This window comes from Oreochromis aureus, linkage group 17, assembly GCF_013358895.1.
Source record: "Oreochromis aureus strain Israel breed Guangdong linkage group 17, ZZ_aureus, whole genome shotgun sequence".
NCBI classification, from domain to species: Eukaryota; Metazoa; Chordata; class Actinopteri; order Cichliformes; family Cichlidae; genus Oreochromis; species Oreochromis aureus.
This window is the reverse complement of record NC_052958.1, coordinates 19,803,867-19,831,483: the sequence shown is the minus strand read 5'-3', so window position 1 is coordinate 19,831,483 and position 27,617 is coordinate 19,803,867. Positions and strand designations below refer to the sequence as shown.

Genomic DNA, 27,617 nt, shown 5'->3' with positions numbered 1-27,617 from the left:
TGACCTTTCGACTCTATTCGCAAAATTTAAAAAATAAATTTAATTTTTTTTCATAACTTGGCGCTGATGCTCCTTGATACACACTTACAACCGCTCACAAACACACAGCAACAAAATCGTACACCCACCCCACCCCTCACCCGTCCCAGAAAAAGCTCTAACCAAACTCCACCACTCACTCCACAACCCTGTTTGAATGAAGCTCTGGTCTGGGCGTGAGGTTCCCCCGTCTGAAAACACAAGAAGGCTGTTAAAAAGTTTAGCGAGCCGCCGCTGCAGCTCGCCGAACATTCAATAGATGGCTGAACAGTCGTTAAAATACAGGAAACATTCATTAAGTAGCTGGACGTTGGTTAAATAACAAGTTTTCTTTCACTGACGACCTCAGGAGGCGTTTTCGTGGTTTTGAGGTGCAAGTGAGCTTAGCAGCTGAACCGAGTGAAAAAATTAAAAAAATAAATTATAAAGTCCCGCAGACGTTGTTGAACCATCGTTTGCCGCGTCCTCTTCCCAATCGAGTCGCTCGTCCTGGATACAGCAGCCAATCGTGCTCGTTTCTTTTTTTTTCTTTTTTTTGTGGCAACAGTCACATCACTTAAACTACAGTTTTACTGGAGCTGAACTACACTCCCCAACTCCCCCCACACCCCCCACGCGTCTCTCTCTCTCTCTCTCTCTCTCTGATTACGATCTCACACAGGAAGCCCCGCCCACACTCGTACCTGCATCTCCGCATCAGCAGTTCTTTTAGCTAACCTTTGATAAATGCTTCGATACATGGAGAAAGTAAACTCCTACACACCAAGAGAGTACACACCAACCTGACAACACATAAATATCATGGCATATCATATCATAAGTCATGTCATATATTATATTTTATTACTACATTAAAAGCCTTTTTCATCTTTCCTACCATTTCTACCCTCATGTTGATTATAAACATTAAGCAGTACCCTGATCTCCTCTTCTGGCCCATTTTTGGCCCGGGTAGGCCTGATTCGGCCTCTTATTGGCCTGGTTTGGCTCACATGGTGCAGGATTTGTCCAGCGGCGGGGGTAGAGGCGGGGTGCTGCTCTTGGGTGGGACCATAGGTTTGGGTCTCAGGGCAGGTGGTCGCAGCGGACCCCCGATGCGAGCGGCCGCCACCGGCTTGAAGGAGCCCAGAGCGTCAGGGGATGGGTTGGCAGGTCTGGGAGGTCCAGATGGAGGTCCAGGGAGTGGACTGATGGGGCTCAGAGGACTCAGGGGGCTTGGGGTGCCTGGGGTACCAGGCGTCCCGGGAGTTCCGGGGGTGCCAGGGGTTCCCGGTGTGCCCGGTGTGCTGGGGGTGCTGTGTGGGCTGGGAGACTCGGAGGAGCAGGTGGTGACGGGGCCGTTCTTCACCTGCTCCAGGGTGTCCAGGACCACGTCGGGGGCCGGCCGGCAGCCCTGTCGCTCCAACTGCCTCAGCTCCCCCAAAGCCACACTCACGGTCTCCTCGATGTCCTGCAGGCGGGGAGGACGATTAAAGAATAAGTTAACAGTTTTAAATGAATCCATTCACACATTAAGTGAGATTTTGGTTCCTTGGATGATTGTTCAAAAATTAATACATGTATATTTTAGGGGACCTATTACGTTCTTTTCCAGCTCCATCTATTATTCCTGGAAAGTAGCTTTTCCGTATTCAGAGCTTAAAATAATCCTTACTTATCCTTTCTTAGGCTTCTAAAAGTAATTTAATTTTGACAAATCAGTTAAGTCTAATTTAACTTCTGATTATTAAAACGAGAAAATCAAGATGCAGCTGTTATTGTGCTGCTGTGCTGTGCTGTTCTTGTTTCCTTTATCTGCCAAAAAACGTATTCATTCAATTTAGCACAGTTCATTTAAATCAACTTAATTAAAAAGACAATTTATTTGAAAGTTTAATAAATCCACATTTTTTCCAGAGTGTGAGTAATCATGGTAAAAGTAATTATCACAGTATTGGCCAGAGAAAATGACTTCTCTGAAACAAACCATTTTACCTCCTCTCCTTTAAATGTGCTTTTTTCGCTATTGGCTGCCCCTCGCAAACAGAGCCGAGGGTAGAAAAAACTTTCTGAAAGAGAGTGTTGTATTAAAACCCAAACACACACAATTTGGAAGGTAGAGCCTTCAGTCGAACCGTATCTTTCTGTAGTAAATCATGAAAACCTCTGGCTGAATCTTGAGACAAATAAGGTAACAGATAAGATTTTACTTTTTAAAAAGTAACATAAATATATTATTTCTGCATGATTTATAACTTTCATTAGACTGGAACCTGTCGTTGTTCTGACTTAACATAGAAGCATTTCGACCTCAAAGAGGACCCCCCTTTCATTTTCGCCTCCAGATTAAAACAGCCCCTAATGATGTCATACAGAGCAGGAGTAGAAAAAAAACTGCCTGACCTGAGTGTTTAGTTCACAAGGATTACTTCGCATATGAGGACCTCATGATTTGAATTTTGTCCCAATATTAGAGAAATTAAGAAAAAGCAAACTTTTTTTAAGGAGTAAAAAAAAAAATCCAATAAAAATGTCTAAACTTAAAAAAAATGGTAAATGGCCTGTATTTATATAGCGCTTTACTAGTCCCTAAGGACCCCAAAGCGCTTTACATATCCAGACATCCACCCATTCACACACTGGTGATGGCAAGCTACATAGTAGCCACAGCCACCCTGGGGCGCACTGACAGAGGCGAGGCTGCCGAACACTGGCGCCACCGGGCCCTCTGACCACCACCAGTAGGTGAAGTGTCTTGCCCAAGGACACAACGACCGAGACTGTCCAAGCCGGGGCTCGAACCGGCAACCTTCCGATTACAAGGCGAACTCCCAGCTCTTGAGCCACGATTGCTCAATTAAACTTAAAACTGAAACCACAAATTTAGAGCTACTAAAGTATTTATAGCTTGTCACAAGAAGGACCAGTTTGAAGCAACTCGATATAAAATCCCTTAAAGCTTTTCTATTTTTTTTGCTGTCCAGAACTGGGTTGTATTTTCTCCCACTGGCAACACTGTGAGAAGTGTGGTGCTCACTCGAGAGGCGTTGTGGTACTACTGTGATTAAAATGGATGTGTCATTGTTGCCGTTCAGATTTGGCAGAGTCGTAGCTGAGAATTTTTAGAGTCTGATACCATCAGTGTCACTGGCTCACTGATATATAAAGGTGTTACTCAGCTGTGGATTTAGGATTTCAATCAGAGGTAGGTAAGTGAATTTCTGTCTGTTTTCAGATCCCCCTCCAGTCTGGTGACAGCTGCACGCAATGAAAACAAAGATTTTTTTCAATATTCATCTCACGTTACATGTTTTCTTGACGTACCTGTGCCAGCGCGTCGGGGTCGAGAGCTCGGGATCGATGGGAGTCTCCAAAGCCGTGCTGCCCGCTGTTGGAGCGTCGGATAGGTGTGTCCTCAGGCCTCCGCAGAGAATCGTGTCGGCTCACCGTCATGGTCACGGCTGCAGAGCGGCGGCGGCGCTCCGGGCTGTCTAGGGGCGGGGTCAAGCCCTGACCCCGTCCCAGCAGCAGCTCCCTGGGGCTGAAGTGACCCGTCACTGGAGGAGAGCTGCGCTCCATCACGCCTCCGTTCCCGTGGTTGTCGTTAGAGCGGCAGAGAGGGCGGCGGAATAAACCATCAGTTCGCTTCCTCCTGTGGCTGTCAGCAGGAAGTGTAAACAGCATGAGCTCAGGTAGAATGAAACAAATCATATTCACCAACTACTGAACTACCTTCCCTTTGGAGAACCCGCAAGCTCGTCTCTGCTTGTACCAAAGCTTCTCTGACTTTTTTTTCTTTAATTCAAATAATTAAACAGCTTTGTGGATTTTATAAATTCAGCTCCTTATATGTAATACTTAAGTGACGCTTCAAGTTTTCGAGTTTTACAAAAGTCCAGTTTCTATAAATCTTTAAGTAACTGCAGATGAACCAGGAAATCATGAAAATGCTCCCATTTTTTATTATACACAGCATAAAACATGGATGCAGCTACCGAGTTGGAGAAATGAAGCCAATGTGAAAGTGCCTAAAAACCTATTTGACAGCCACTAGATGGTGATAGGTGTGAGGTTTTTTTGTGTTTTTTTTAAAGAGTCCAACATAAAAACCACAAAATCTTATGCAAAGTATCAGAAAACGTTTGGTCTAATAAGCATGTCCACACAATCACACTGGTACTGACTGCTTTTTAAGCCTCTTGCACAGATTAGCTTAGCCACACTTGGGTCGCCTTCCTTGACGTGTTGTGAGGAATGACTGCGAATAAAATAAAAGGTGTCTGGAGTCTGCAGATGGGGAAACTGGTCACATGAGAACAGCTGTGACACCAGCGTGATGAGATCCGCAGGTATTTTTAGAGGTGAGAGAACAGGATGGGCTTAAAACGCGCCGCAGAAAATCCTCCCTCGTGTCACGATAATGAAAGGTGTCTTACATGACAGACCTGTTGTAGGTCTCTGGAGGTCTCATGTCGGTCGGGGAGCTCAGCTCGCTCCTGGACCGCTTATCGTCCGTGCTGCTGCTTCCTCCGTCGCTGTCGGCTTTCTGACTGAGTGTGTCTGACATGGCGTCGGCCCTGAAGACAAAGACTCTCAATCAGGACAAATCACTCTGGAAACTGGAGAGCTGAACTAGCACAGCGCACCAATCATCAATTAACTGATCAATAGTATGTGGTTAGTGACTGCCTCAGCCCAATCAGTCTGTTAATCAACAAGGTGTGCAATCCAGTGAGCAGCAATCCAGCCAAATCCATCACTGCAGCTCTTCAATGAGGCCATCAAGCCACTCATGCTAACAAGAACTTCTACAAAGAAAGATTTCAACTCAAAACTACAACTAAACTAAACCATTTACACACACAATGGATCCACTTTGTTCTTGTTCTTGTATTGGAAAACTGAAGATAAAAACTACGTAAATATGAATATTAAAAATGTAGATAAGACACTATATATCTGTCTATGTATATCTATACACATATATCTATATAAATTTATATATTATATTTACTGGAAAACAGAAATACTTACATTAAAATAAAGCTTGAACCAAATTGAAATATTTTGAAAAATATTTTTAAAAATGCTTGAGTAAAATTAAACTTTGCAAACACAGTTTATGCTGTGATAACATTACACTGTAATTTTAAAAAATGTGAAACGGAAGTGAAGGCTAAATTATGTCTAGAAAATATGTAGGAAACAAAAATAATTATACTATTTTTTGTAATTTTTTCCAGTGCTCTCATGTGGTATAATATACATGTTACATTGCGACGATGTGACACAAAGAAATGCAAATGAATTTAAAATGCTCTTGTTCACCTACATGCTGTATATGAACCCCCAAATTCTCAGTGTAATGTTTTTATATCAGAATATTATAAATTATTACGCGAATAAAAAAATGAAACAAAAATGAATCAAGTGTTAAAAAAATGAAATGGCTTTTCCCTTTCTTCCTCATTCTGATCCTGTCTACATGCCTAATCTCTACATGCTACATGCAATGAGCTGCTGTCGTATGATTGGCTGATTAGACATCTGCATTAACAAACTGTGGAACAGTTGTGTGTGTTATTTATTAAAAAAAAATCTGGTCACATTTAAGATGTAGTCACACAAAAAAGCCCTGAATGCACTGGCATTATTATCCTGCAAAATCATTAAAAAGTACATAAACAGTACAAACATATGCATTTCTGAATAATGGCATGAACTCAATAAACGACAACAGTTTTTGTAATTTATAAACGATATTTTGCAGTTTTATGAGGACGCAAACCAAAAAGAGGAATCATTTCAGAAGCCTGCAATCAGGAAAAAAATCAAATCAATGTGTTTCAGTGAAAAAACACAAACTAAAAATCATTGTTTTCTAAACATTTTAACACATTTTATGATGAACTTTGATTATTTTATAGATTCGAGTATTTTCAGACTGTGCTGCAGCTAATTTTAACTTTGTGTTTTTGATGTGTACAAACCATCTCGGGCTGTGCACTCGCCTGTCCTTCACCACGATGTACTGATGAGGCACCAGGCCGTGGTTGCCATTGTGCCGGCCCTCCCACCAGTCATGTGATGCACGCTGGAAGAGCTGTAGGGAGGCTCCCTTCTTGAAGGAGAGCTCGCGGCCCGACCGGCCCACGTAGTCGAACCTCGCCACCGCCTCCACAGCTTCACCCTCTGCCAAAGAGACAGAGAGAGAAAAGAGGAGGAGGAGGTGAAGATAAGAGCCAGACATCGAACTGGAGGTGAACCTGAACTTGTCAATCAACGGTCCCTGAGGCTTTGTTCCACCCACCGCTCCACCAGTCAGAAAAGAGCTTTAAAAAGAGTCTTTTCTATTAATTCAGATGGAGAGATGGGGAGGAGGGAGGGGAGGCTGGGTGGGGTGTGGATGAAAGGAGGGAAGGAGGGTGGTGGTGGTGGTCGTAGTGTCTCCATGGCTGCTGTTGCCGTAGCAACCACTCTCCAGCACCACCACCACCACCACCACGAGGGAGTACGAGTATGGGAGTGTGGGCGATTGTGTGAAGGTCAGGGGTCATGCGTACCCTCGTCGCTGGTCTGGGTCTCGGTGCCGGCGTCGGGCTCAGCCTCCTCCAACGCTCCCGGCTCGCTGAACGGACTCTCGCTGCGGGAAGAAGAAGCAGCAGATTGACACACACCCGTCCATTCAGTGTGGGAACAAAGGGAGAAACACGCACAGCAGGAGGCGAGCCCGCTCATCGAGTCTGAGGACGTTTACGGCTACAGCAGAATGTCAAGATTCAGAAGATGGTGGGAAAAGAGAAGCTGTAGGAGGTTTCCCACAGCAGAAGGATTACTGTCTGCTCCAACACCTCGTGTTCCTGACAGGCTGCCAGGTGTCTGCTCAAACCAACAGCTCAATTTATTCAAAGGCCCCACCCTGCAGTTAACCTTTATTTATATACTTTAAATGCCATTAAAAGAATGCAGAATTGCCTATAAGCACTTCGTCTTTGCAGTACACGTAGTGATAAACATAGAACTCCTGCTGAGTTACTGTGACAGTAAAGGAAACCTAAAATTGTTCTGGTTTAGGTTCTGCAGGGTGTTTCTTTCTCTGCCCTTTTAAGGAACTCTGAGGTATTTTCCTCTGTTTAAAAATAGCTTAAAGCCTGTATTGTATTGTGCAGAAGAGTTACCAACTCAAGCGGAACCACAGCCAGACTGTACTTTGGTGTCATTTTTACTTCCAGCAGCAGTGGGACATAAGGTAAAGCCTGTGGAAATGAAGGAAACCTAAAAAGAAATATTAGAAATTAAACAACTGCACACATCTGGAGACATTGCTACACACCCAGTGGTAAAAACAAATATTCTGCCCCCTTGTGGTGAAAGCTTTAGTTAAATCCTGCAGAGGATCATTACAGAAGGTACCTTTAAGCAGATTTGTGGTGTTTATTCTTGATGAACATCAGAATTATTGATGTCCTCGTGAAGTGCAGGTCATACTGCATGATATCAATGTGTGATTTATTTCTGCATTTTTGAATTAAAGATGTTTGAATTAAAGGTGAAATACCAGGGAATACGTGCTTGAAGCTGTCAAAGTAAGAATTTACCAAATTATCAGAAATGAAACGGTTAATCTGGAAACATTAAAATATAAAAACAAAATTCAAGGCTGGCGAAGAAATGGGCATATAGATGCCTTAAATCCTGGACTCTTATTAGCTGTTGTGCTAATGAGTCACAGAACACTTCAGTGAAAACTCAAACGCTTAAGTTTTTGTTTTCCTAAACCAAATATAAAGCTGTCCAGTCAAATCTTTAGTAGGTTTTTGTTTAAGTGTAGCCCTTGGAATTATAAAAATGGCATCAAAGTTTGATATTTAACACCAAATGGTGGACTTCCTGTTTGGTTAAGGGAATATTTCCCAGAGGTTTTTACTGCATCTGTCTTAAAATGTTACATGTGTGTAACAATTTCAAACAAATGTCTTTCTGTGTTCAGGACATCAAGTAATTTACTTTTGTTATTAATCAAATAAATGAATTTAAATTCCAACAGAGTGTAATAAAGGATAACATCCTGATGCTCACCAGTACTGGTCTCCAGTCATACACTTCTCATACACTGGGCCGGGCAGCTCCTTGGTGTCAGGGAAGATGTTGTCGTGGTGCAGGATGACCGTTTTGATGACCTCATTTACGTGCGCCTGGCAGGCCACCTGGTCCAGGGTCTCCGGTGTCGGCAGTAGGGTGGGGCCGAACACAATGGCCAGGTTTCCAGCATCCATCATGTTTTCATCGCTGTACTGGGAAAGGCTGCAGAAACGTGGGCAATGTGGCCAGACTTTACTTGATTACAATTAAACTGTTAATTACCAAAACTGAGAGAAACAGAAAAGTATGACTTCTTTTAATGTTTCACTGTATAGTTGTGTCTAAATATTAGAAATATGGCTCTGAGGAGCAGTGAGGAAAAAGAAAAGTGAGCGCTAAAAAAGACTGTAAACACTTTTCCTCATCTGTCTTAAACTGACATTATTTTTAATGGAGTCTAGTTTGAGAAGTGAAGGGAACTATAATTTTCCCCGAAATAAAATATCAAATCTTGCTTAAATAATAACTGTTTGAAAATGAGACTGTTATTAAAATAATTGCCAATTAAACTTCTGTCGATTAAGTGATTGATCACCATTTCGCTCTAAATGAGACCTACAGTGGCACAACAGTAGGTTTCTCATGTAACCATGGTTCTCTGATTCTTAATAGCAACATAAAATCATGATTTTTTTTCTGACTTTTTAATCAATAAAAGTTTTCTTCTTTTTGTCTGAGCAACAGTTCACACCTTAAAATATTGAATCTACCTTCAGATAAGACAAAGAAAAACTGCAAATGTTTTTGTTTGGTATTGCATTTTAAGCATTTTTGATGCTTAAATATGACTCACCAGATTAATTATGCAAAAGTCTGTAGTTTTACACTTCTGTGTTGTTTGCTGGTTTCAAAAGGTGACAAAGCAATAAGACTGTAATGGAGAATACAATCTCTATGCTTTTTATTTATTTTTAAATAAAAAAGTTAAAGAAGTTAGTAGATTACAGTCATAAAAGATTAAATAATAATTAAATAATTAAAGATTAGTTATTGATGTAACCACAGTTCTATGAATTTTTATGAAAAATAATAAAATGATAAATTAAAATGAAACATGAATGTTTCTGAACTTCGAAGCAGCAGCCCCCAATCCTCAGAAATATGTAATTTATGATCATATGAGATTTACGAGGTTATTGCTTTATTTTTTATTATTATTACTTGCTGTGTTCTTTGCATTAATTTAGAAAGTTTTGTAATTTTTTAAGCTTTGAGAACGTATAAAATAAATACATCCTATAATCCTGAATTTTTATAATTATTTTTAATTTAAAAAAAGGGAAAAAAATCTTGTATTTTCTGAATTATTTTATCAAAAAATATTCTAAGATCACCAGAAAGTTCCTAATATTGTTACTCTCTGCATGTTTTTTAACGTTCTCTTTTCTGCTATGAAACCATGTGTCAGGATTTGTGTCGTGTGGAGGCGAGGAAGTGACCCAAACGCAGGACTCGTGGATAGTGAAGAACTGAAGATTATGAAGCGTGGATGAACAGGGCAGGAACGAAAGGACTGACTGGCTGAAAGACTGAATGGCTGGCTGAACTGAACGCAGGCGGAAACGACAACATAACATCAATGACACGACAGTGAACGGGTGGAAACAGAGGACTTAAATACACAGACTGATGAGGATGATAATGAGAGACCGGTGAGTACACAGCTGAACATAATCTGGCTAATAACACAAGAGACGAGCTGACACAGGAAAAGCAGGAAATGAGAACGTTGATGTGGCAACATAACCTAAATGTGACAAAACTGAAAACACTGGATCACCGACCCAGGAACCCTGACACCATGCAGCGAATTACCTGCAAACTACGACTCCAGAGCTCTTTATGTGATGCTCTACTTTGTCTTATTATTTTAAAAATGCTTGCCTTAATACACTTCTAAAGCCAAAAGGCTGTATTCAATAAACTCTGGCATTTTTCCATTATTGCAGCTTTCATTTCAAATAGTGATTAAAATATCTTCTCTGCGCTCGACCGTGAAGCTCCTGGTTTAATAACACTGAAGCTGAATGCATTTCAGAGCCCTGCTAATAAACACACCAGTACATCACTCGCCTGGTACATCGCACCAGCTCATCACACTTCCTGTTCACACCTCCTGCCTCTCCATGCTGCTCTCTCATTCTATATTTATTTGAGAGGCTGTAGAAACAAAATGAGCTGTGTTTTATCATCTATACAAGTGTGCACTTCGAACCCTTTTCACTACAGGAGAGGCATCTCCCCACCCAGCTGGGAAAACACAAAAATGGGCAATTATCATAAATGTGAGGGCCCGGTTTTGTATAAGTGGATACTCACTGGTTGAGGAAGGCGAACAGGTAGCGCATCACCACCAGCGTCGCCCTCGGGACACCCAGCAGGATCTTACGGATACACTGCGCTCTCTCGTACAGGTTTTCTATCCCTGCAGCAGGAAAATGCACATAATCTAAAGTCATTATGAGTCCCTGAGACATCACGAGGTGTCTGTAACACGATGACACATCCTGAAACACGCCAGTCGGCGCCGCAGAAAGGGAAGCAGGCGGCTCCATGTCTCTGCTGTGGAGGGGATGGGTTTCAAAGAGACAAAGAGACACTAACGAGAAACAAAGACGAGGAAACCGAGAGGGAAAGTGACTGCGTGTGGGCTGAATAGATAGACAGAGATTCCCGCTGAGCTTCACCGCAGCAGATGGAAGCTGCACAAACGGTTCAGACTCAAGTGTTAAAGCAAATGAAAGTTGAGCTTCACAGACAATCACTTGATTTGAACATTTCACTGGGACACAAATAACCAACTGTTGGATCTTTTCACATTTCACTGCATCTACACCACCCACGTTGGTTGGAGCTCTGCATAACTTCATCCACTATGTAGCTTGTATAGGTTATACTTGTTCGCCATGTGCAAAAAGTACATGCACTAGTTGCTAGCATCTAGCAACTAGTGCATGTCATCGAGTGTTATGAAGGTTGGTGATTCCATCCCAAGCTCCTTCAGGAGTTTTTTCAACCCCAAGGTGTTGTATAGGTAAAAAGTGCTTAATTAAGACTTTACATTTTTAATTAACCTCCTGTTAGGAGTGATAGTTGTTTTTTTGGTTTGTTTTTAAAAAAAAGGAGTGATAGTTGGTCATATTTTCCCATGCTTTCTCCTAAAACACTGCCTGCTTCATCAGTGAGAATGATAATGTGGTTAAGCTATATTTGACAAGGGTTGAACGCCATCAAGTGGCAAAAACACACTGAAATTTGACCAAAGTTCAGTCAAGAGAACATCCAAAATGAGCCCATCCACAGGACGAGGTCAGTGGTTTGGATTATTTGCTATGAAAAAGTCCTGATCCTTAACTTAATATAAACATCTTAATATCAATATCAAATCTTTGTGATTCTTTTCTGAATCGTTAACATGTTCTGTGGATTTTTGGTTGCTCTGTGATCAAACTGTTTCTTTTACATTATTTTTCTGTTTTTATCAGTACAGTACTTACGGACGCAGGAGATGAGGTCATTAAACCTGTCCTTGGGAAACAAAGGGTTCTCTAAACCCCTGAAGTAGAGCTTCAACACTCCAGCCACAGAATTAATGTCATGGTTGCTTTCCTCGTCAATCAGCGGATCGTTACCTGGACGAGAGGCAGAAGAGAGAAATCCTCAAATACAAGTTTGCCGGCCTACTTATCATGTGACAGTCAGGTTACCTTCCCGTTGACCTCTCACCTCTTTCAAACGAGTTCTTGATGTCATTGACCTCCACTTGTGATCCTGATACCCGGAATATGCCTTGATGCTGAAGACCTGTTGGGAACAGCAGAGGGATGGAGGTTGCACATAGTCACAATCTAAGCCTAGCTGATCTGTCCCAAATGCTGAGAAGCAAATGTTGACATAAGTTGTAGTATGAACACTTTCTAGTTTTTTATGGCTAAGTGCCAAAGACTGATTTATCTACTGATTTAACAGGATAAAGTACTAATTAATCCATGAATCTTGTAATTCATATGCCTACTCACATAAACTACTGACCACTTCAAAATTGTAGTTGATAGCAGAGGGATGCTAGTAACTAGCTTCAAAAAGGTATTTATTAGCCATGTGACACCAGTGCCTTCGACATCAATGCCTAGTTGATAATACTGGATTGCTAGGGACTAGCATAACAGTCTGCCAAAAAATGGTGTTAGTTAGGATTGTAGTTCTTAATCTAGAAGTGCTAGCTGCCAACTTGGGCTACTAGGTGCTAGCCTAAGGATCTAATGACGAGTTACGTCTTTTGCATATTCAGTAGGCGGCCAAGTAGGCGCTGCCGAATAAACAACACAATCACAATGTCTATGAACTCTTGGGTTGGACTGTTTAGTGCATTTCATAGCATTTCAGACAAAAAGAGCTTTTATTCATGGTCTCTACCTGTTATTTTGCTATTGATTACATAAAATGTAAAATATATCAGGATATGAATATTTGAGTACATTTTACATGCCACCAAAAGTACATTGTAGAACACCATGTCGAGTATGAGGCTAAATTCATTTTTATAGCATAATTATAAAACAATGATTATCAGCTGCAGCTTGGGAATGATTGAATTAAAATGAAATCACTGTTTTGTACTTGTTCAGCTGTCAGATGCTGGCTGTGATGCAGTTTTGTTGTTTGCAGAGTGAAGAGAGTGAAAGGATGCCAACACGAGAGTTTGACAGTTAAGATTTAGGCGGCTTTATGTGATCAACAAAAAAGGATTTAACTGCCTCCTGCAGCACTACTCACAATGTCCCTCTTTTAGTTTATAAGTGTAAAACACCTCTGGACAGCCCACAAATGCACACAACAACATTTCTGAACCAGAATTATAGCTGATGGCAAGCAGGAAGAAGTACTTCAGTAAATTAAATTCATACCTTCCAGTCATTTTCTTTGCTGTAACTATGAAACCCTTCATCCCTTTCTCTAATTTAGCCCTTCATCTGACAGCATCAGCCACTACAGCATTTATTTCACATTGTTTAAAGCTGAAAAGTGACACTCACCATGTAGGTTGATGTAGCGGATGCAGCTCTCCACAAGCAAGGGTATGGCTTTGGTTGAATCCTACAAAAACGCAATTAGAGTGCAGAGTATTTTTAATTTTAGTATATTTATAATATTTTTGAAGATTTTTTCATGTACATTAATGTATGAATATGTTGTGTATTATGTGTAGACAGGTTGTGGACATGCACCAATAAACAGACATGCAAAACATTACATTTTTATGGTATATCCCTTGATTATGAGATTGATGGCAGATTGATAGCAGAAAAGAGAATTGTGGTGTAAATTGCTTTATTATTGTAAAACTAACATATTTATGTTTGAAATGTAGTTTTTGCTGTGTTACATTAATATACTAATATTACTACTAATACTTTATGATAAATATTGTGTGTGCAGCTTCACTGTCCTGCTATCTTTTAAGCCAACAATTGATCAAAAAGTATGCAATAAAAGTTCAAGGAGTTATTTTTTCTGCCCCGAGTAATGTCTCACATGGTGCAGGTGCAGGGATGGGTAATACTATGGGTAAATGAATCATAAAAATGAGTCATTATTGCTTCTTAAGCTTGCTGTTCTGAGGGCAACATTAATACACTTTCATTGCATTGTAGATAACAACCTTATTTATATTGCTAATATTTTTCCTCAGTGGTTACACACTCTGGGCTTTCAAATCCAAATTGTAGCCTTTGACAAATTAGCAGATTGCGCAGCTGATATCTTGCACAGACTACTGTTGAGGAGAACATTAACCCCCCCCCCAAATCCTCAAAAGCCCAGATGAGGTCAAACTTTACCTGGTGCTTGCTATGGGAGTTCTTCCGCCCACGGCTGAAACAAGTACAAAAAGGAGAAAGAAAGTGAAAGATGAGAGTTTTAGAGAGCTAAAGCACAGCAAAGAGATGCAACACTTATTATCAACGTGACAGGAAAACAGCTTACCTGGTAGTCAGCAGTTCAGCTTTGTATCCTGCAAGAGAAAAAAGGAGAAGATTTAAAAGTGAAGAAATGCTGATCAGAGTCTGTCTGACAAAGTACAAGACTAAAGAAGACTGAGAGAGACTCTTACCCTCTGCCAACGCTTTCTTTAATATATCGTGTTTAGCCTGAAGTTTGGAAATAAGATTACTTCCCTCCAGGTACTCGCGGAATTTCTGAATATAGGAAATCACATAAATGACAAACACAAAGGCTAAATTATACACAATCAAATAAAGTATGAGTGTACAGAATGCAGTGATAACAGTACACACTGTACATTAGTGCAAGTAAAGCAGCTAAAAGCAGAATGAACTTCACATTGAATCAGTACATCTGGTAAGCGTATGTAGAGACACCACCAGAAGACAGATGAATCTGAAATATAAAAAATGTGATAAATGAATAAAAAAAATCAAGGACAGCATTATGTGGTGTTATAAAGGAAACTAAGTTAACAAAACACTAATATAGAAGTTCAGAAATCTAAAGTATAACTGTATTCTGCAGCTGTAACAACTTATTTCAAATGTGATTTATCTGACTAAATGTAGTGTGTTTTGGATGTCACGCCGCCCTTTACTCTATACTTATTCAATATTTGCAACTTTTAAAACCAGCCTTCATCTTTTTTTTTTTTTTTTTAACCTGTCCCGTTTGGTTCTTTTGCCATCAGAATTATTGTCTAAAGGCGAAGAAAGATGCCCAACGGATTTACTTTACCAAATTGACCATCCCAGCCTTGCCGTAATGGTCCATTTGATTCACCTTTTATTGTTTATTTTATTTTCACTTGCTGAATACGGGACAGACTTAACTGGGGAAAGAAAGGGAGAAAGAAAGAGGAAAAGAAAAAAGCAGCGGGGAAGAGGGACGGGGAAAAGGGCAAAAACCAAAACCAACAGAATAAGCAGACAAAAAAAATACATATATCGATCATCTGGATCACCTGTTGAGAAAGAAAGAGAAAGCAAGCAGAAGAAAACGAGAGTAATAAACAACATCACAATGATCTATGGGAATATGACAGTAAAAACTAAATATTAAACATTATTGTGCAGCACGTGAGATCGACAGCGCACAGTGTGCTTTGAGGTAGGAGCCAAAAAGGGTGTAGTTTGTGTGTGATCACCTGTGTGTACACCTGTGAGCATGGACGCGCTTGTTTTTTTTTTTTGTTTGTTTGTTTGTTTGTTTGTTTGTTTTTTTAAAAGGTTCCTTCATGTAATGATCGGCTAGAGGGTGTGGGGGGCCACTGCCCCGTCCTCCAGGGCATGAAGCAGGTATGGAGGAGATCAAGACTCCAGACATCCAGAGGCCCCCAGAACACAAGAGACCAAGGAAGACCAACAGAGGGGCAGCTGCGTCACTATCCCAGAAAGAGCTGAGGAGAGTCCCAGATGAGGGGTCACTCAGCAGCCGCGGAGCAGAAGCCGGGGGGGTTGCAGTGACGTGCCCGTGAGCTCCGCCGGCAGCCAGCTGTGCCTGAGTGACCGAGCCCCGGGCCGAGAGGCCGAGGGCACCCCGCCTCCGAAGTGGCCCGAGCGAGCCCCAGGCTCCAGGCCCCGATCAGCAGCCGCCAAGGAGTGAGCCAGTGTGTACCTGGGCGCCCATCCCCAGACACAGAGAACCACCAACGCACCGATGTCTGAGGGCGTCCACCACCGGCAGGGGAAGTGGTGGGGGGAGATAGGCCTCCAAACCTTGGAGGGCCTGAGATGTCCCCAGAGAGGTGGCGTCTGATACCCAACCTGACATATAGACACAGACATACAGGCACACACAGATACAAACATCCATTCCCACCCTCATGCTCTCATAGGCAATTATTCCACACTCAACCAACGCGGAGACAGACATAAAGAGACGCTGTACACACAATCACTCTCCCCAAGCGTACTCTAAGAACCGGGTCTGGGTACCCTTGCCCCTGGAGGGGGAAACTGCACCCAGACCCAGGTGGTGTTACCCTTTTCCCTGCGGTGGGGAGAAGCAGACCGCCCCGACTCCGCAGCAGCAGGGAGGCCCCACATTCCAGACCCCAGTCGGACGGCCAACTCCTCCTCCTAGCCCCCCCGCTCCAGCAGGCCGCAGAGAACGGGGGTGTGTATATTAGCCTTCATCTAATATACGTAACGGGGGTGAAAAACTGTGTAAAATCTAAAGAAAAAAATCTCTGCTCTGCTGGGCTTACAGAGAAGTAGAAGAGCTCGGTCTCCTGCTGGTTTGCCCGTCTCTTGGCCAGACTGGGTTTGTTCAAGTAGCCGTCCGACACGCTGGACTTCACCGACTCAGAAGACGGGCTGTGGGTGAAGCTCTGGGAGACGTCAAAGTCGTCCAGCACCGTCATGTCCTGCAAGGTGGTCAGAGTCGCACCCCAGGTCTTCTTCACCTGGAAGGTGGCAGAAAAGTGGAACAGCATAGTAAGTATCCACATGTTACATGATACTGATCCACAGCCACATGTTACTCTCAATATGAGGTCCAAAGAGATGTTAGTGAAGATGAGGGAGGCCATCATTTGGCTGAAAACCCAAAATAAACCTATCAGTGAAAGTTTAGAAGCCACCAATTAATGTACTGGTCAGCTCAGCATCACAAAAAATTCCTGAAAGACCACAGACGACAACTACAGTGCATCATGACAGAATGATTTTCATTGTTAATCAAAACAACTTCACAACATTTAAAAAGTCAAAAACACTTTTGAAGTAGAAGGCAGATCACTGTCAAAGTCTACAATCAAAAGACACCTTCATGAATGTAAATACAGAGGATTTATGACAAGGTGCAAACCACCGGTTACACTCAAGGAAACATCTGAAAGAGCCTGCTCAATACTGGAATAAAAGGAGAAACTGAACCAAGATGAACTTGTATCAGAAAAGTATGGAAAAGGGGGGAAACAGCTCGTGATGCAAAGCATACCACATCATCTGTCCGACATGGTGGCGGCATCGTTATGGCATGAGCCTGTATGGCTACCAGTGGAACCAGACCACTAGTGATAGAAGCAGCAGGATGAAACGTGAAGTATACAGAGCTGTACTCTCTCCTCAGATTCGGCTAAATGCTGCAAAACTGATCAGACGGAGCTTCTCAGTGCAAATGGATAATGAACCAAAGAAAATGGCAAAAATAAAGAAATGCAATATTCTGCAGTAAAGGTCATGCAGAGCATCTCAAGGTAGTAAACACAGCATTTGGTGATGTCTGCTGGTCTACTGGACTCAAGTTTTTCGACCGATCGTAAATGGAAGAGCAACTTTGTAAGCTCTGAACACATTACTCAGTCTCAGCACAGCTCCATGGATCAATGCATCTGAATTACTGTCATTATTTTATGGGCGTGGCTTCATTTTCAAAAATGCCTAAGGAGGTGCAGTGTTTACATATACTACATATGCAAAGAGTGTTTATATTTACAGCAAGAGTAATGAGTCTATGAGTGTTTTTCATTTGTGTTTGTGTGTGTTGTAAGCCGCTGAGATGTGCAGATGCAGCTCATTAATCCAGACTCCTTCAGCATTTTTATGCCCTTCGGGGTGAGTTAACAGCTGCCCTCTGTGCACAACAACAGCGAGGACACCGGCAGTCTGCAGCACCACGCCGCTATCAGATGGTTCAACTTTATTTTTAGAGGCTACATATGCCACATTATCACCCCATTAAATCTGTATAAATTACCATAACTTTGTGCAAAGTTTTTAACTGTTAGAAAGAGGCACCTTTATTAATAATCAATAAGGGGTTTTGGCCACTTTTACCAGAGTCTCTGTGTTGTTTTAATTTCTAAAGCAGGAGCTAAATATCTCAGATGGACAACAGGACAGATTAGTGCAAACATCAAGTAAATTTGTGTCCACATCAATGACATTTTTTTTAGCAGCTCAAAGAAATCTGTTGTTGAACTTACTGGTAGCCACTTTCTCGATCAGCGCTTTAAGAAGGATTAGTGGAAAAAAATAAGAAAAAGAGGTAACTTCCTGTACATGAGATGAGACCATAAAAATAAACACAAAAATGTGAAGTCTTAGTCCAAATACCAATAAGTGCCCCAGGTATTATTGGCCAAATTTGCAGTTTTCTTTTAGCAACGTGGGCCTTGAATGATGGCTTTGACTCAGTCTCAGGTCCACCTTATATGGGCCAAATTTCAGGCGAGTTATGTCATCTTAGCCAACATTAACACTTGCAGTAACACATATCAGGCACATATCATGACTTTTGAGCCACATTACAGCTCTAACTGCACCATAACGGGCAAAAATATTCCACATTTAATTGAATTCAATTAAATTCTTCCATCTGGGATTAAACGTTAGATCAGCTTCTGTGTGGGCCTACCGAGGTTGCTTATAAAACATGGCTTATAAACCATCTTAGTGTAGTCCTAGTTAGTAACTCCAAATAGAGTTAATGTCAAAATGGTTTTCCTGAGTTTTATGAGGTGTACTTGTGTTTCTGACCTCCTCATTTTCTATCTTCAGAGATGCCAGGCGGGTCTGAAGCTGTGTGAGGCGGAGGCTGAGCTCTGACTGGACCTGCGGCTGGGAGGTGATCTGGGCCACCTGATATGAAGCAAAAAAAGAAGACAATTAGAAAATGGCTGTTCAGAGGTCTAAATACTCTGTGGTGAATATTTAAATTTAATAATATGTGTCAGACTCTTATTTTGAAAGGACAAAAAGAGGATTAAAAAATCTGAAGATGTGGTGTACTGTACTGACTGTGTCGCCCATGTGGGCCTGGAAGCTGAAGTTCTGTGGGGGACAGAAGGCAGTGGGGTAGAGATCCAGCAGACGCTGCCTGTCACGGGCGGGGTCCAGGCCCTCCACAGCCCCCTCCAGGACCTCCAGACCCGCCCTCCTGGAGGCTTCAAGGCTCAGTTCAGCTGACAGGTAGGTCCTCAGTGCCCGGCTCAAAGTGGAGTGGTACCCAAGGTCACAGCACTAATACAAAGATGGGGATTTATTCATGGGAGGGAAAAGACCGCACATATTTTGTAGAAATTGGTGAACATTTATGAGGAGAATTAAGAGTTTCATGCCAATTCAAGTACTAGAATAGCTTCAAGTGTAATGGATGTAACATTCGCTATGGGAAAAATCTAAGGGAATTTTATTCCTATTACCAGAGGCCCTAAAAATAATCTCATAAAACCTCTCTCCATACATTTTAAAACTGCCTTTAAACATACAAATTCCTATTTTGGCTTACAAACCCAACAACCTTTTTAAGTGATGAATATAAGGTTTGTGCCACAAATACACTCTGTAATTTACTCACATCTATGATATCGGGCAGATCGTGGATATAGTATTTGAACACCGAGGCGTTGGTGGCCTCCAGAGTCAGCAGATACTCATTTCTGGCTTTCACAGTCTTCAGTTTGTTCTCTGAGTACTTTGCCTTCCTCTAGTAAAGAAACAGACATAAAGAAGATTAAATGGTTGGTTTCTGGTTCTCGTGTACCGATTCCCCTTGTTTGTTCTGCAAATGCGATCAACAAGAAGCAAAAAATAGCTTTCATAATTAGTCCTTTCTGCTTTCAAGTCATGTTGAAATCAAGAAGAAGTGGAAAGTATTAGGATTAAATAAAGAAAGTATCTCATTCTAAAATATCTCATGCAGGAACAGGTTACCCATCTGGTTGCTTTGGATGACACCTGAGAGGAAACACAGTCTCCTTTCTTTATAAAACTGTTACCTTCTCTCTCATTTTCTCCATCTTACGGGCGGCGTTGCGTCTCTGGTGGCGCTCTTCTATCCGCAGGCCGAACACAGGCTCCACCCCTCCGCCAGTCCCTGACACGCCCTTCACGCGCCCCTCCTGGCGCTCTGCCTCCCGCAGCTTGGTTTCTGCGCTGATCGTCTCCGCGTGGTACATATGATATGTCTTCATCACCTAGGCAACAGCAGCCCATAATAACCCAATCAAATAGGAAAACAGCAGCGCACTGCAGCCGGGGTCGACTGTCTTTTTTTTTTATCCCCCCAAGGTTATCAGCGCTGCTCTAATCTGATTTCTAGTGTTTGGACAAGGAGCTTTTAAGGCCAGCGCTCTGACCTGAAGAAAAACCTGATAATTGGCAGCCAATAGGAGGCAGATTTTTTACTTTAAAGCAGGTTAGAAGGATAACGTCAGACAAAAAGCAGAAGAAAAAAATGAATAGTTGAAAAGTGTGATTTTTGCATTTAAAAAGGAAGCTTTCTGAGCTGTGAAAAGAAGCCACTGACTTTGCTTTGACAGTTTCCCTGTTACTACCATTAAAGGAACCTATTCTGCTCATTTCCAGAACCATATTTTAATTCTTGGACTCGAATAGCTCTGCAGGGCGGTGAATCAACTCTGAATCACTGCTCTGCAGCCCCTCATCCTCTGGAACTGCCGTATAGGCTTCTTTCCTCCTCCCTTTCAGCCAGCTTTCTCATGATTGGCTCCTCATTGTTAAAAAAACCCCAGTTGGAACAGCAGGTGGGTGGGGCTTTCTGAGACAACCATATTAGGAATATCTGCTCTCTATGACACCATACAAATCCAAGAGTAGAAAAAACCTGCCTGAAACCTAATTTTTTTTTGCTCACTGTGATTAATTGCACTGACCTCATTATTTGAAACTCTGGCCATGATTTAAATGAACATTCAAGAGAAAGGACATAAGCAAAAGCATAACAGGTCCTGTTTACCTGTTTAAAGGATCGAAAACAAAAACCTTTAATGCCATGTAATGTTTGAAAGGTAGCGTCTACTAATGTGTGAAAAACCGCAATGAATCACTTTTAATAACTGGCAATGAGGCTTTTGAAATGGCCCACTCCACTTTGAAGAATTGTTTTAATTCAGCCACATGGGAGGGTTCTCCATCATAAACAGCCTGTTTAAGGTCATGCCGAAGCATCTCAGTCTGATCCCAGACTTTTGACTAGGCCACTCCAAAACAGTTTTTTTTTTTTGCAGCCAGAGGTGAACTTGCTGCTGTCTTTCGGATCGTCCTGCTGCAGAACCCAAGTGCTCTTGAGCTTCAGTGCACAAAATAATAGCTTGAGCCATGAGCTTAATTCATGGTTCCATCAGTCGTCCTGAAGCAGCAAAGCAACCCCAGACTGTCATACTACCACCATCGCCATGTTTGACTCTTGGTATGATGTTCTTTTGCTGTGTTAATTTTATGTCATCTGAAAAATGTATGTGTGACAAATGTGGAAAAAAAGCAAAACAATTCAATTCAATTATAGTTCTATAGCGCAAAATCACAACAACAGTTGCCTTCAGCGCAACCAGGCTCAAAGAGGGGCAGCCATCTGCTGTGACTGGTTGGGGGTGATGGCAAATGATTTGGAGTGACTATAAAATCAGGAAGGGGGTAAATACTTTTTCACAGTGCTGAAGATGCAGAGGTGGGAGGGGAAGTTAGTGAGTCAACAAAAGGCTGTCAGACACTTGTTAGTGTATTTAATGTGTCATTTTTGTGCATGATTATTGTGCAACCCATTATTGAGGAATGACCCCAACACCAGCTTTAAAAACCTGATTGAAATTTTACAAGAATCCTTCCTTGGTCTTGTTTTTTACTGCTTTATTATCTGATTAACTGCAGATGAATGAAATCTTTAGAAGTGCATTCTTTTCTTGTTGCATTTGTAGACTACATAAAAATGTGTTTAACACTAACACATTAAAAAACTTGTGTCTTAAAGCCTTGGAAGAATAACTTTTGTTCCACTTACGGTGTAAAGCTCATTCAGAAGCTTCATGAGGTCTTCCTGAAGCTGGAAGAGGATCTCCTTACTCTAAAGCACACAAATGAGAAGAGAAACATGTCACCAGCATATTCTCAAATAACGGCATTCACAGTGGGTTACCAACAGATTTATGCGCCATTTTAGAATTTTCTCTTTATACAATGACACTTACAAGAAGCACTCCTCTAACAACTCACATCTTTTTGACCTGAATGATCACAACATTAACAAGCATAAGAAGGGCCCTGCATGCATTTGAACCTGGGACCCTTTTGCTGTACTAAGTGCCAAGCCAGACGCATTATAGGTCGCTTGAATTTTTCTCTGTGTGAAAAGAAACCAAGCCACAAGGAGAAAGCTACAAGTTTACAAACTCATCAACCGATTTGGACCAGAGTAAACACACTTAATGCATTTTCACTCCTACACCCAGAACAGCAAATCCTCCGACCTCCAGACTTTGAGGTGATAATTCTCCTTTCATCCACTTCACACTCAAATACAAGCCAGCTGGAGGTCACAACTGAGAGGTGATCCTGAGGCCACCAAAATGGAAAATTCTTAACAGAATCTATGTTTTATTTTACAAGTAGTTTCTCTGAACTCCTTTATAACTTTGCTAAAGAAAGTACTGTATAAATTTATTATTATATTTTATAAATAGCCTAGTTTTGACTACTGTAATTATTAATGCTTAAATCACTTACTTTTTAAGGTAAAACATTTAAAAATTCACTTTCCCCGTGATGCACCTGCTTTTTATAGTTTTTCAGAGAACAGCTGCCCAATCACATTGTCATTTTATAAATTGTTAATATAAACTACGGATTATAGAAGTGGCTCTAAGCACAAGTACCTCAGTACTGTGCTCGAGTACAGCACTAAAGTACCATTAATGTACTTTTACAGTGCTGGAAACCATCCGTGTGCGCAGACCTCTGGGGTTGTTATTTTTTCATACGGCTTCTTTAAGTCGAAGAGTTGATTTTAATGAAAAGTAAAGTCAGTATTCCCCTGAGCTCTGCTGGAGTTTGGCAAATTAAACACACACACACACTGGTGTACTTTTAGCCGCCTCCAACTTTAGCTCGCCGTGTTCATTATTAATCTTGCTTCCGGCTCGTCTTTTATTCATGCTAACTAAAGTGCAGCTACTGCCAGCAGCTATAAACAGCAAGACCTCCATCACATCGCTGCGTCCTCTCAGAAACTCTGCTCTGAAGAGGAACGCCGGGAAGAGACAGACGGCTGAGTGGCCATGACAACGCCGACAGCCCTGTGGCCATGGCGACAAGCTCAACTGATCTTTTCTCAGCGGGCGCTATGGGAACGGGATTCATCCATCCTGGGATTCCTCAGTCATTTAGCATAATGTAATATTAATGCTGCCACATAGCTCCTTCCCAAACTGCTCGGCTGTTTAATGCATGAGACAGAAATCCAGTCTGAGAGCAGGCAGCGGAGCGCGGCTTGTTTCATTTATGAATTCATTTGTTTGTGTGTGGTCAGATTCATTTATATATCTGCTGCTGTTCAGCCTGCCTGATGGATAACCACTGTTTCTGTGCAGGGGCACACACACAGTTGAGGGAGAGGCGCTCAGATCCTTTGCTTAAAGCAGCTGCTAATCAATATTCTGATGGCAATAAAGTATGAGCTGACGTGATGAACCTAATGAGAATGAACAGCTGAGCTGAGTTTCAGCTTGTTTTTTTGCTCTCAGACTCTGAGTTTGCTGTTTTACTTCTATTTTTTTCTTCTCATAGTGTCTCAAAAACGTTCCTAAAGGCAACTAGAGTGCATCAGTTTGAAAGTTGCATGAAATTTTGACCTAAAAGTCCTTTGATATTAAGGAAATGGAGCAATTACAGAAACATTGAAAGGAAAAACTCTTATTTTGGACAACGTTTGAGTGAGATGGAGACAGGTGGACAGGCAAGGAGTAGAGATAGTGAAAGCACCCGGGGTCAAACGTTCAAAGTAACTGACAGTGCACAAGGCGGGTGAAGGAGAGAGTGCAGGCAGGGTGGAGTGGGTGGAGACGAGTGTCAGAAGTGACTGGTGACAGAGGGAAAGCAGCGAGAGTGAAAGGAAAGGTTCACAAGATGGTAGTGAGACCTGCTGTGATGTTGGGTTTGAAGATGATGGGACTGACAAAAAGACAGGAGGCTGAAGATGATGAAGATATTAAAATCTTCAATGGGAGTGAGAATGCACAAATAAATGTGAAGATTTGAGTGGTTTCATCCGGAAAAATGTAACCACACAAGTCAGCACAACACTAACTTTTGTAGACTTTTCTGTTTTGTTTTTGATACTAACTCAAAAAAATCTGCTTATTGATCTGATGGTACATCTTTAACTTTAGCTTACAAGAATCCACTGTGGTGCTATTGTTACATATTGAATAAAAGTGAAAACTTAAAAGTTGCGTAACAATAAAGCAATGTCATAAAGACAGGAAATTGACTTTTCTGGTGCAGCAAGAAACCTCATACTGTCGTATGTAAAAAAAATATTCCTGCACTGATTTTCATTATTCTTAGACAAAAAGGTTTTTAGGACATATCAACAGAAATATAATTATGAGACCGGGCTACATTAATTTATTTGACAACGTAAACAAAATTAGTCTAAAGATGCTGCGGAGCAAATACATACAAAGCATTAAGAATAAAGACCTCTGTTCTTTTAGAAGTGGAGAAACCTTTACTATCAGACTAACACATGAAGGATATATTGTTTGCATAAATATCACAGTATACAGTGATGATAATCTTGCTCACCCTCTTCAGCAGGCGGGCCGAGTCCTCGCTAATGTGTGTGAGGCGGGTGATGACGTTGTTCAGGTAGAGGTCACTGAGGGTGGCATGGTCCTTACTCTCCCTCCTCACCTGGAAAACAGAGATGGGTATGAAAGAATGTAATAATTAATAACAACAGTAGCAATAATAGTTTATTAATCATAATAATGATCCTTGAAGAATTATACGAGATTCTGAGAACTATTGTTTTCAGTGCAAAACAGTAGGTAAAAAGACTGAAAAAGAATAAGTGTATTTAAAAACAAAGAAATAAATGTGGTTTTAAAAATTATACAATGCATAAAAGCATTAAGGGCAGACACACATCTTTAGGACATAATGGACTTAATGGAATGCCATTCCCTATAGAACAGCTATTGCAGTCCTTTATTTACAGCAGACGAGAGTTCTGATGGACCGCGGGGAAGAAGCTGTTTTTAAGTCCGGCTCTTTATGTACCTGTACTGTCTGGTCTGCCTGCGGGCAGGAGGTTGAACAAGTGCAGTCCAGGGCGGGAAGGGTTTGGATTATTTTCTTTGCCCTGCTGAGATACAGAGAGCTGGAGATGTCCTCTAGAAAGGGCAGCGGGCAGGCCGATGCTTCTCTGGGTGGTGCTGATAAACCTCTGCTGTTACCGCACTGTGACGCAGTACACTCTCAAAGTGGAGCGTTGGAAAGCCACCAACAGTTTTTCCCTCTGTGTAGTTCCTTCAGAGCGTTCTCAGTAGCCCTGGTCTCTGATGGGATTACTGTTGATTCTACACGATGTTGGTTCCCATGAATTTAAGGAGGAAACCCTCCTGACGTAGAAGAGGGCTAGCAACATCCAGATAGCTCTCTGTATGCTGACTCACCTCCACATATGAATCAAACTTTGTCGGAGGTTTCATCCTGTTAAAAAGGAGTTTTTCCTCCCCACTGTTTCCAAGTGCTTGCTCAAACAGGACTACCTGATTGTTGAGTTTTCTCTCTATTATTTAAGGTCTTTACAATATTCTCTTGAGGCAACTGTTGTTGTGATTTGGTGTTATAAAAATATAATCGAACTAAATTGAATATGTGTACAAGGCGTAGAGGAGAGGACTCAGCACACAGCTCTGAGGAGAGCCAGTGCTAAGTGTGATGGTGGCCAACATTCAAAGTTTGTGGATGGTAAGGAAGTCTTTAATCCCAGTGGAGATGGGGGCGAGGGGTCTAGGTCATATATTTTACCAACCAGTAAATACGAGACGATTGTGGTGAAGGTGGAAGAGCATTCCAGGATAATTTTCTGGGTATTCAAAATGGCTCGATGAAATCTGGCGGCTGTTTGGTGTATGAGCTCACTCATGTGGGTCAAAGTTAAGAGGGAGGCAGTTTTTGATGTATTGAGATACAAGTCTCTGCAGACATTTCATGACTACTGATATAAGTGCTATTGGTCTGTACTCATTTAGACTGTTGATGGCTGGTCTCTCTGGGACAGGAATTGGGAACGTGTCAAGGAAAGATTGAAAGGATTGAATAAAACCTCTAATAGTTGGTGAGCACAAGCTTCAGCCACATTGCTAAGTACACGATCGAATCCAACAGCTTTTCTTACATTTACCATCTTAAGCACATGCCTCATTGTATATTCATAGCTCATGGATTTCAAAAAGATTTTGAGGATATTCACAAAACCATCAACTAACCTGATTTAACAGCAAATACCAACAGTTGACTGGTGAGAGCAGATTCTGGTCCTTTCTGAAAGAGGGAAAGTGAGAGATGGCTTAAATATAGCAAAAACATTAATTTATACAACTTATATGTGGATCATTAAAACTGTGTGGAGATAATCATTTAGATAAAAGATAAATGCATTTTAGTTCAAGCCCTTAATATCCACTGTTGGCCTTTTCTTTTCCCTTAAGTACCCATCCTATCCTTCATTGACAGACGGTAAAGGTTTGAACAAACTCCCTGGTAAACACATATCAGGGCTCGCAAAATTTCAAAATCCCTGGTAGCCCTTCGGGCAGGCACTCTTCAGTTTTTGGTAGCCCAAAATAAATTTAAGTAGCCCGAATAAAAAAGAGAGCAATTTTTTAATGTTTTGTTTCCTTTACAATATTATACATTAAAGTATAATATTGTAACGGAAACAAAAATAAATCAGAAAATTGTTAAAATACAAATTACAACAACTGTATAAAAATTACAATCATCAACTCAAATACTTGTTTCTAATTGAACAGAAATTTCTATGAACTTGTAAGAACTGTGTAGAACATGAATCAGTCTGTGTCAGATCCTGAATCTGAAATTTCCACTGAAGTCAAGGGTAAGAGGCAAGTGGAACCAAGATTGAGGCCATTTGCCTTTTGAAGTTTGCAAAGACTGCTAAATTTTGACAATGGTAGTTCACTCTTTGCAACATAGTACGCTTTTGAAAGATTTTTCAGGACTTCTTCTTGTGCTTGGTTTATTTTTAGTATGTTTTTTGCAATTGCTGTTTGTTCTGGGAAAGATAGCTCGTCATATTCCAGCCACATAAATTCTTTTGTCCATGAAACCAAAAAAGCTGAACTTTCTTTTTGCCTCAGTCTGATTTGTCATAACTTTTCCGTTTTGTGGTAGGCTTTTCATTGGCTGCCCCTTCTTCACCCTGACCTGTCTTATTTGGCTCAGCAGAACTAAAATACCGGCGTAAATCCTGCTGCTTTTACACACGTACTTAAATAACGGTCAGCGATTCTCTGCGCAATCAACCTCTCACATGTTTAAGCTTGCTGTGGGAGATTTCACTTGTCAGGTTTGAATAGTAAGCTAATGAGTGATAAGACGATGTCAGAGGAATTGGTGCGCAGTTAATCGTCACTCACCAATCAGTGCTGCCGCTCTCTACACACCGTTCGCGCGATC

At 41.4% G+C, this 27,617-nt stretch overlaps 1 protein-coding gene across 1 annotated transcript in view; it reads right to left on the bottom strand.

Annotated features, from left to right (window-relative positions):
- Positions 1-955: 955 nt before the first annotated feature.
- The window catches only part of LOC116336461 (SLIT-ROBO Rho GTPase-activating protein 1-like), a 44,913-nt gene continuing 18,251 nt past the window's right edge, over positions 956-27,617 (bottom strand). Inside the window, exons 3-23 of the mRNA XM_031760348.2 lie at positions 26,405-26,459; positions 24,714-24,821; positions 21,913-21,975; positions 19,892-20,089; positions 19,471-19,599; positions 18,912-19,133; positions 18,651-18,752; positions 16,376-16,573; positions 14,273-14,357; positions 14,146-14,173; positions 14,001-14,034; positions 13,197-13,257; positions 11,887-11,964; positions 11,658-11,792; positions 10,480-10,585; positions 8,098-8,322; positions 6,582-6,661; positions 6,030-6,210; positions 4,464-4,595; positions 3,343-3,676; positions 956-1,489 (exon numbers count right to left, since the gene is read on the bottom strand). Of these exons, the coding sequence (XP_031616208.1) occupies positions 1,028-1,489; positions 3,343-3,676; positions 4,464-4,595; positions 6,030-6,210; positions 6,582-6,661; positions 8,098-8,322; positions 10,480-10,585; positions 11,658-11,792; positions 11,887-11,964; positions 13,197-13,257; positions 14,001-14,034; positions 14,146-14,173; positions 14,273-14,357; positions 16,376-16,573; positions 18,651-18,752; positions 18,912-19,133; positions 19,471-19,599; positions 19,892-20,089; positions 21,913-21,975; positions 24,714-24,821; positions 26,405-26,459 (3,016 nt within the window). The 3' untranslated portion in view covers positions 956-1,027. The remainder of the gene's footprint in view (positions 1,490-3,342; positions 3,677-4,463; positions 4,596-6,029; positions 6,211-6,581; positions 6,662-8,097; positions 8,323-10,479; positions 10,586-11,657; positions 11,793-11,886; positions 11,965-13,196; positions 13,258-14,000; positions 14,035-14,145; positions 14,174-14,272; positions 14,358-16,375; positions 16,574-18,650; positions 18,753-18,911; positions 19,134-19,470; positions 19,600-19,891; positions 20,090-21,912; positions 21,976-24,713; positions 24,822-26,404; positions 26,460-27,617) is intronic.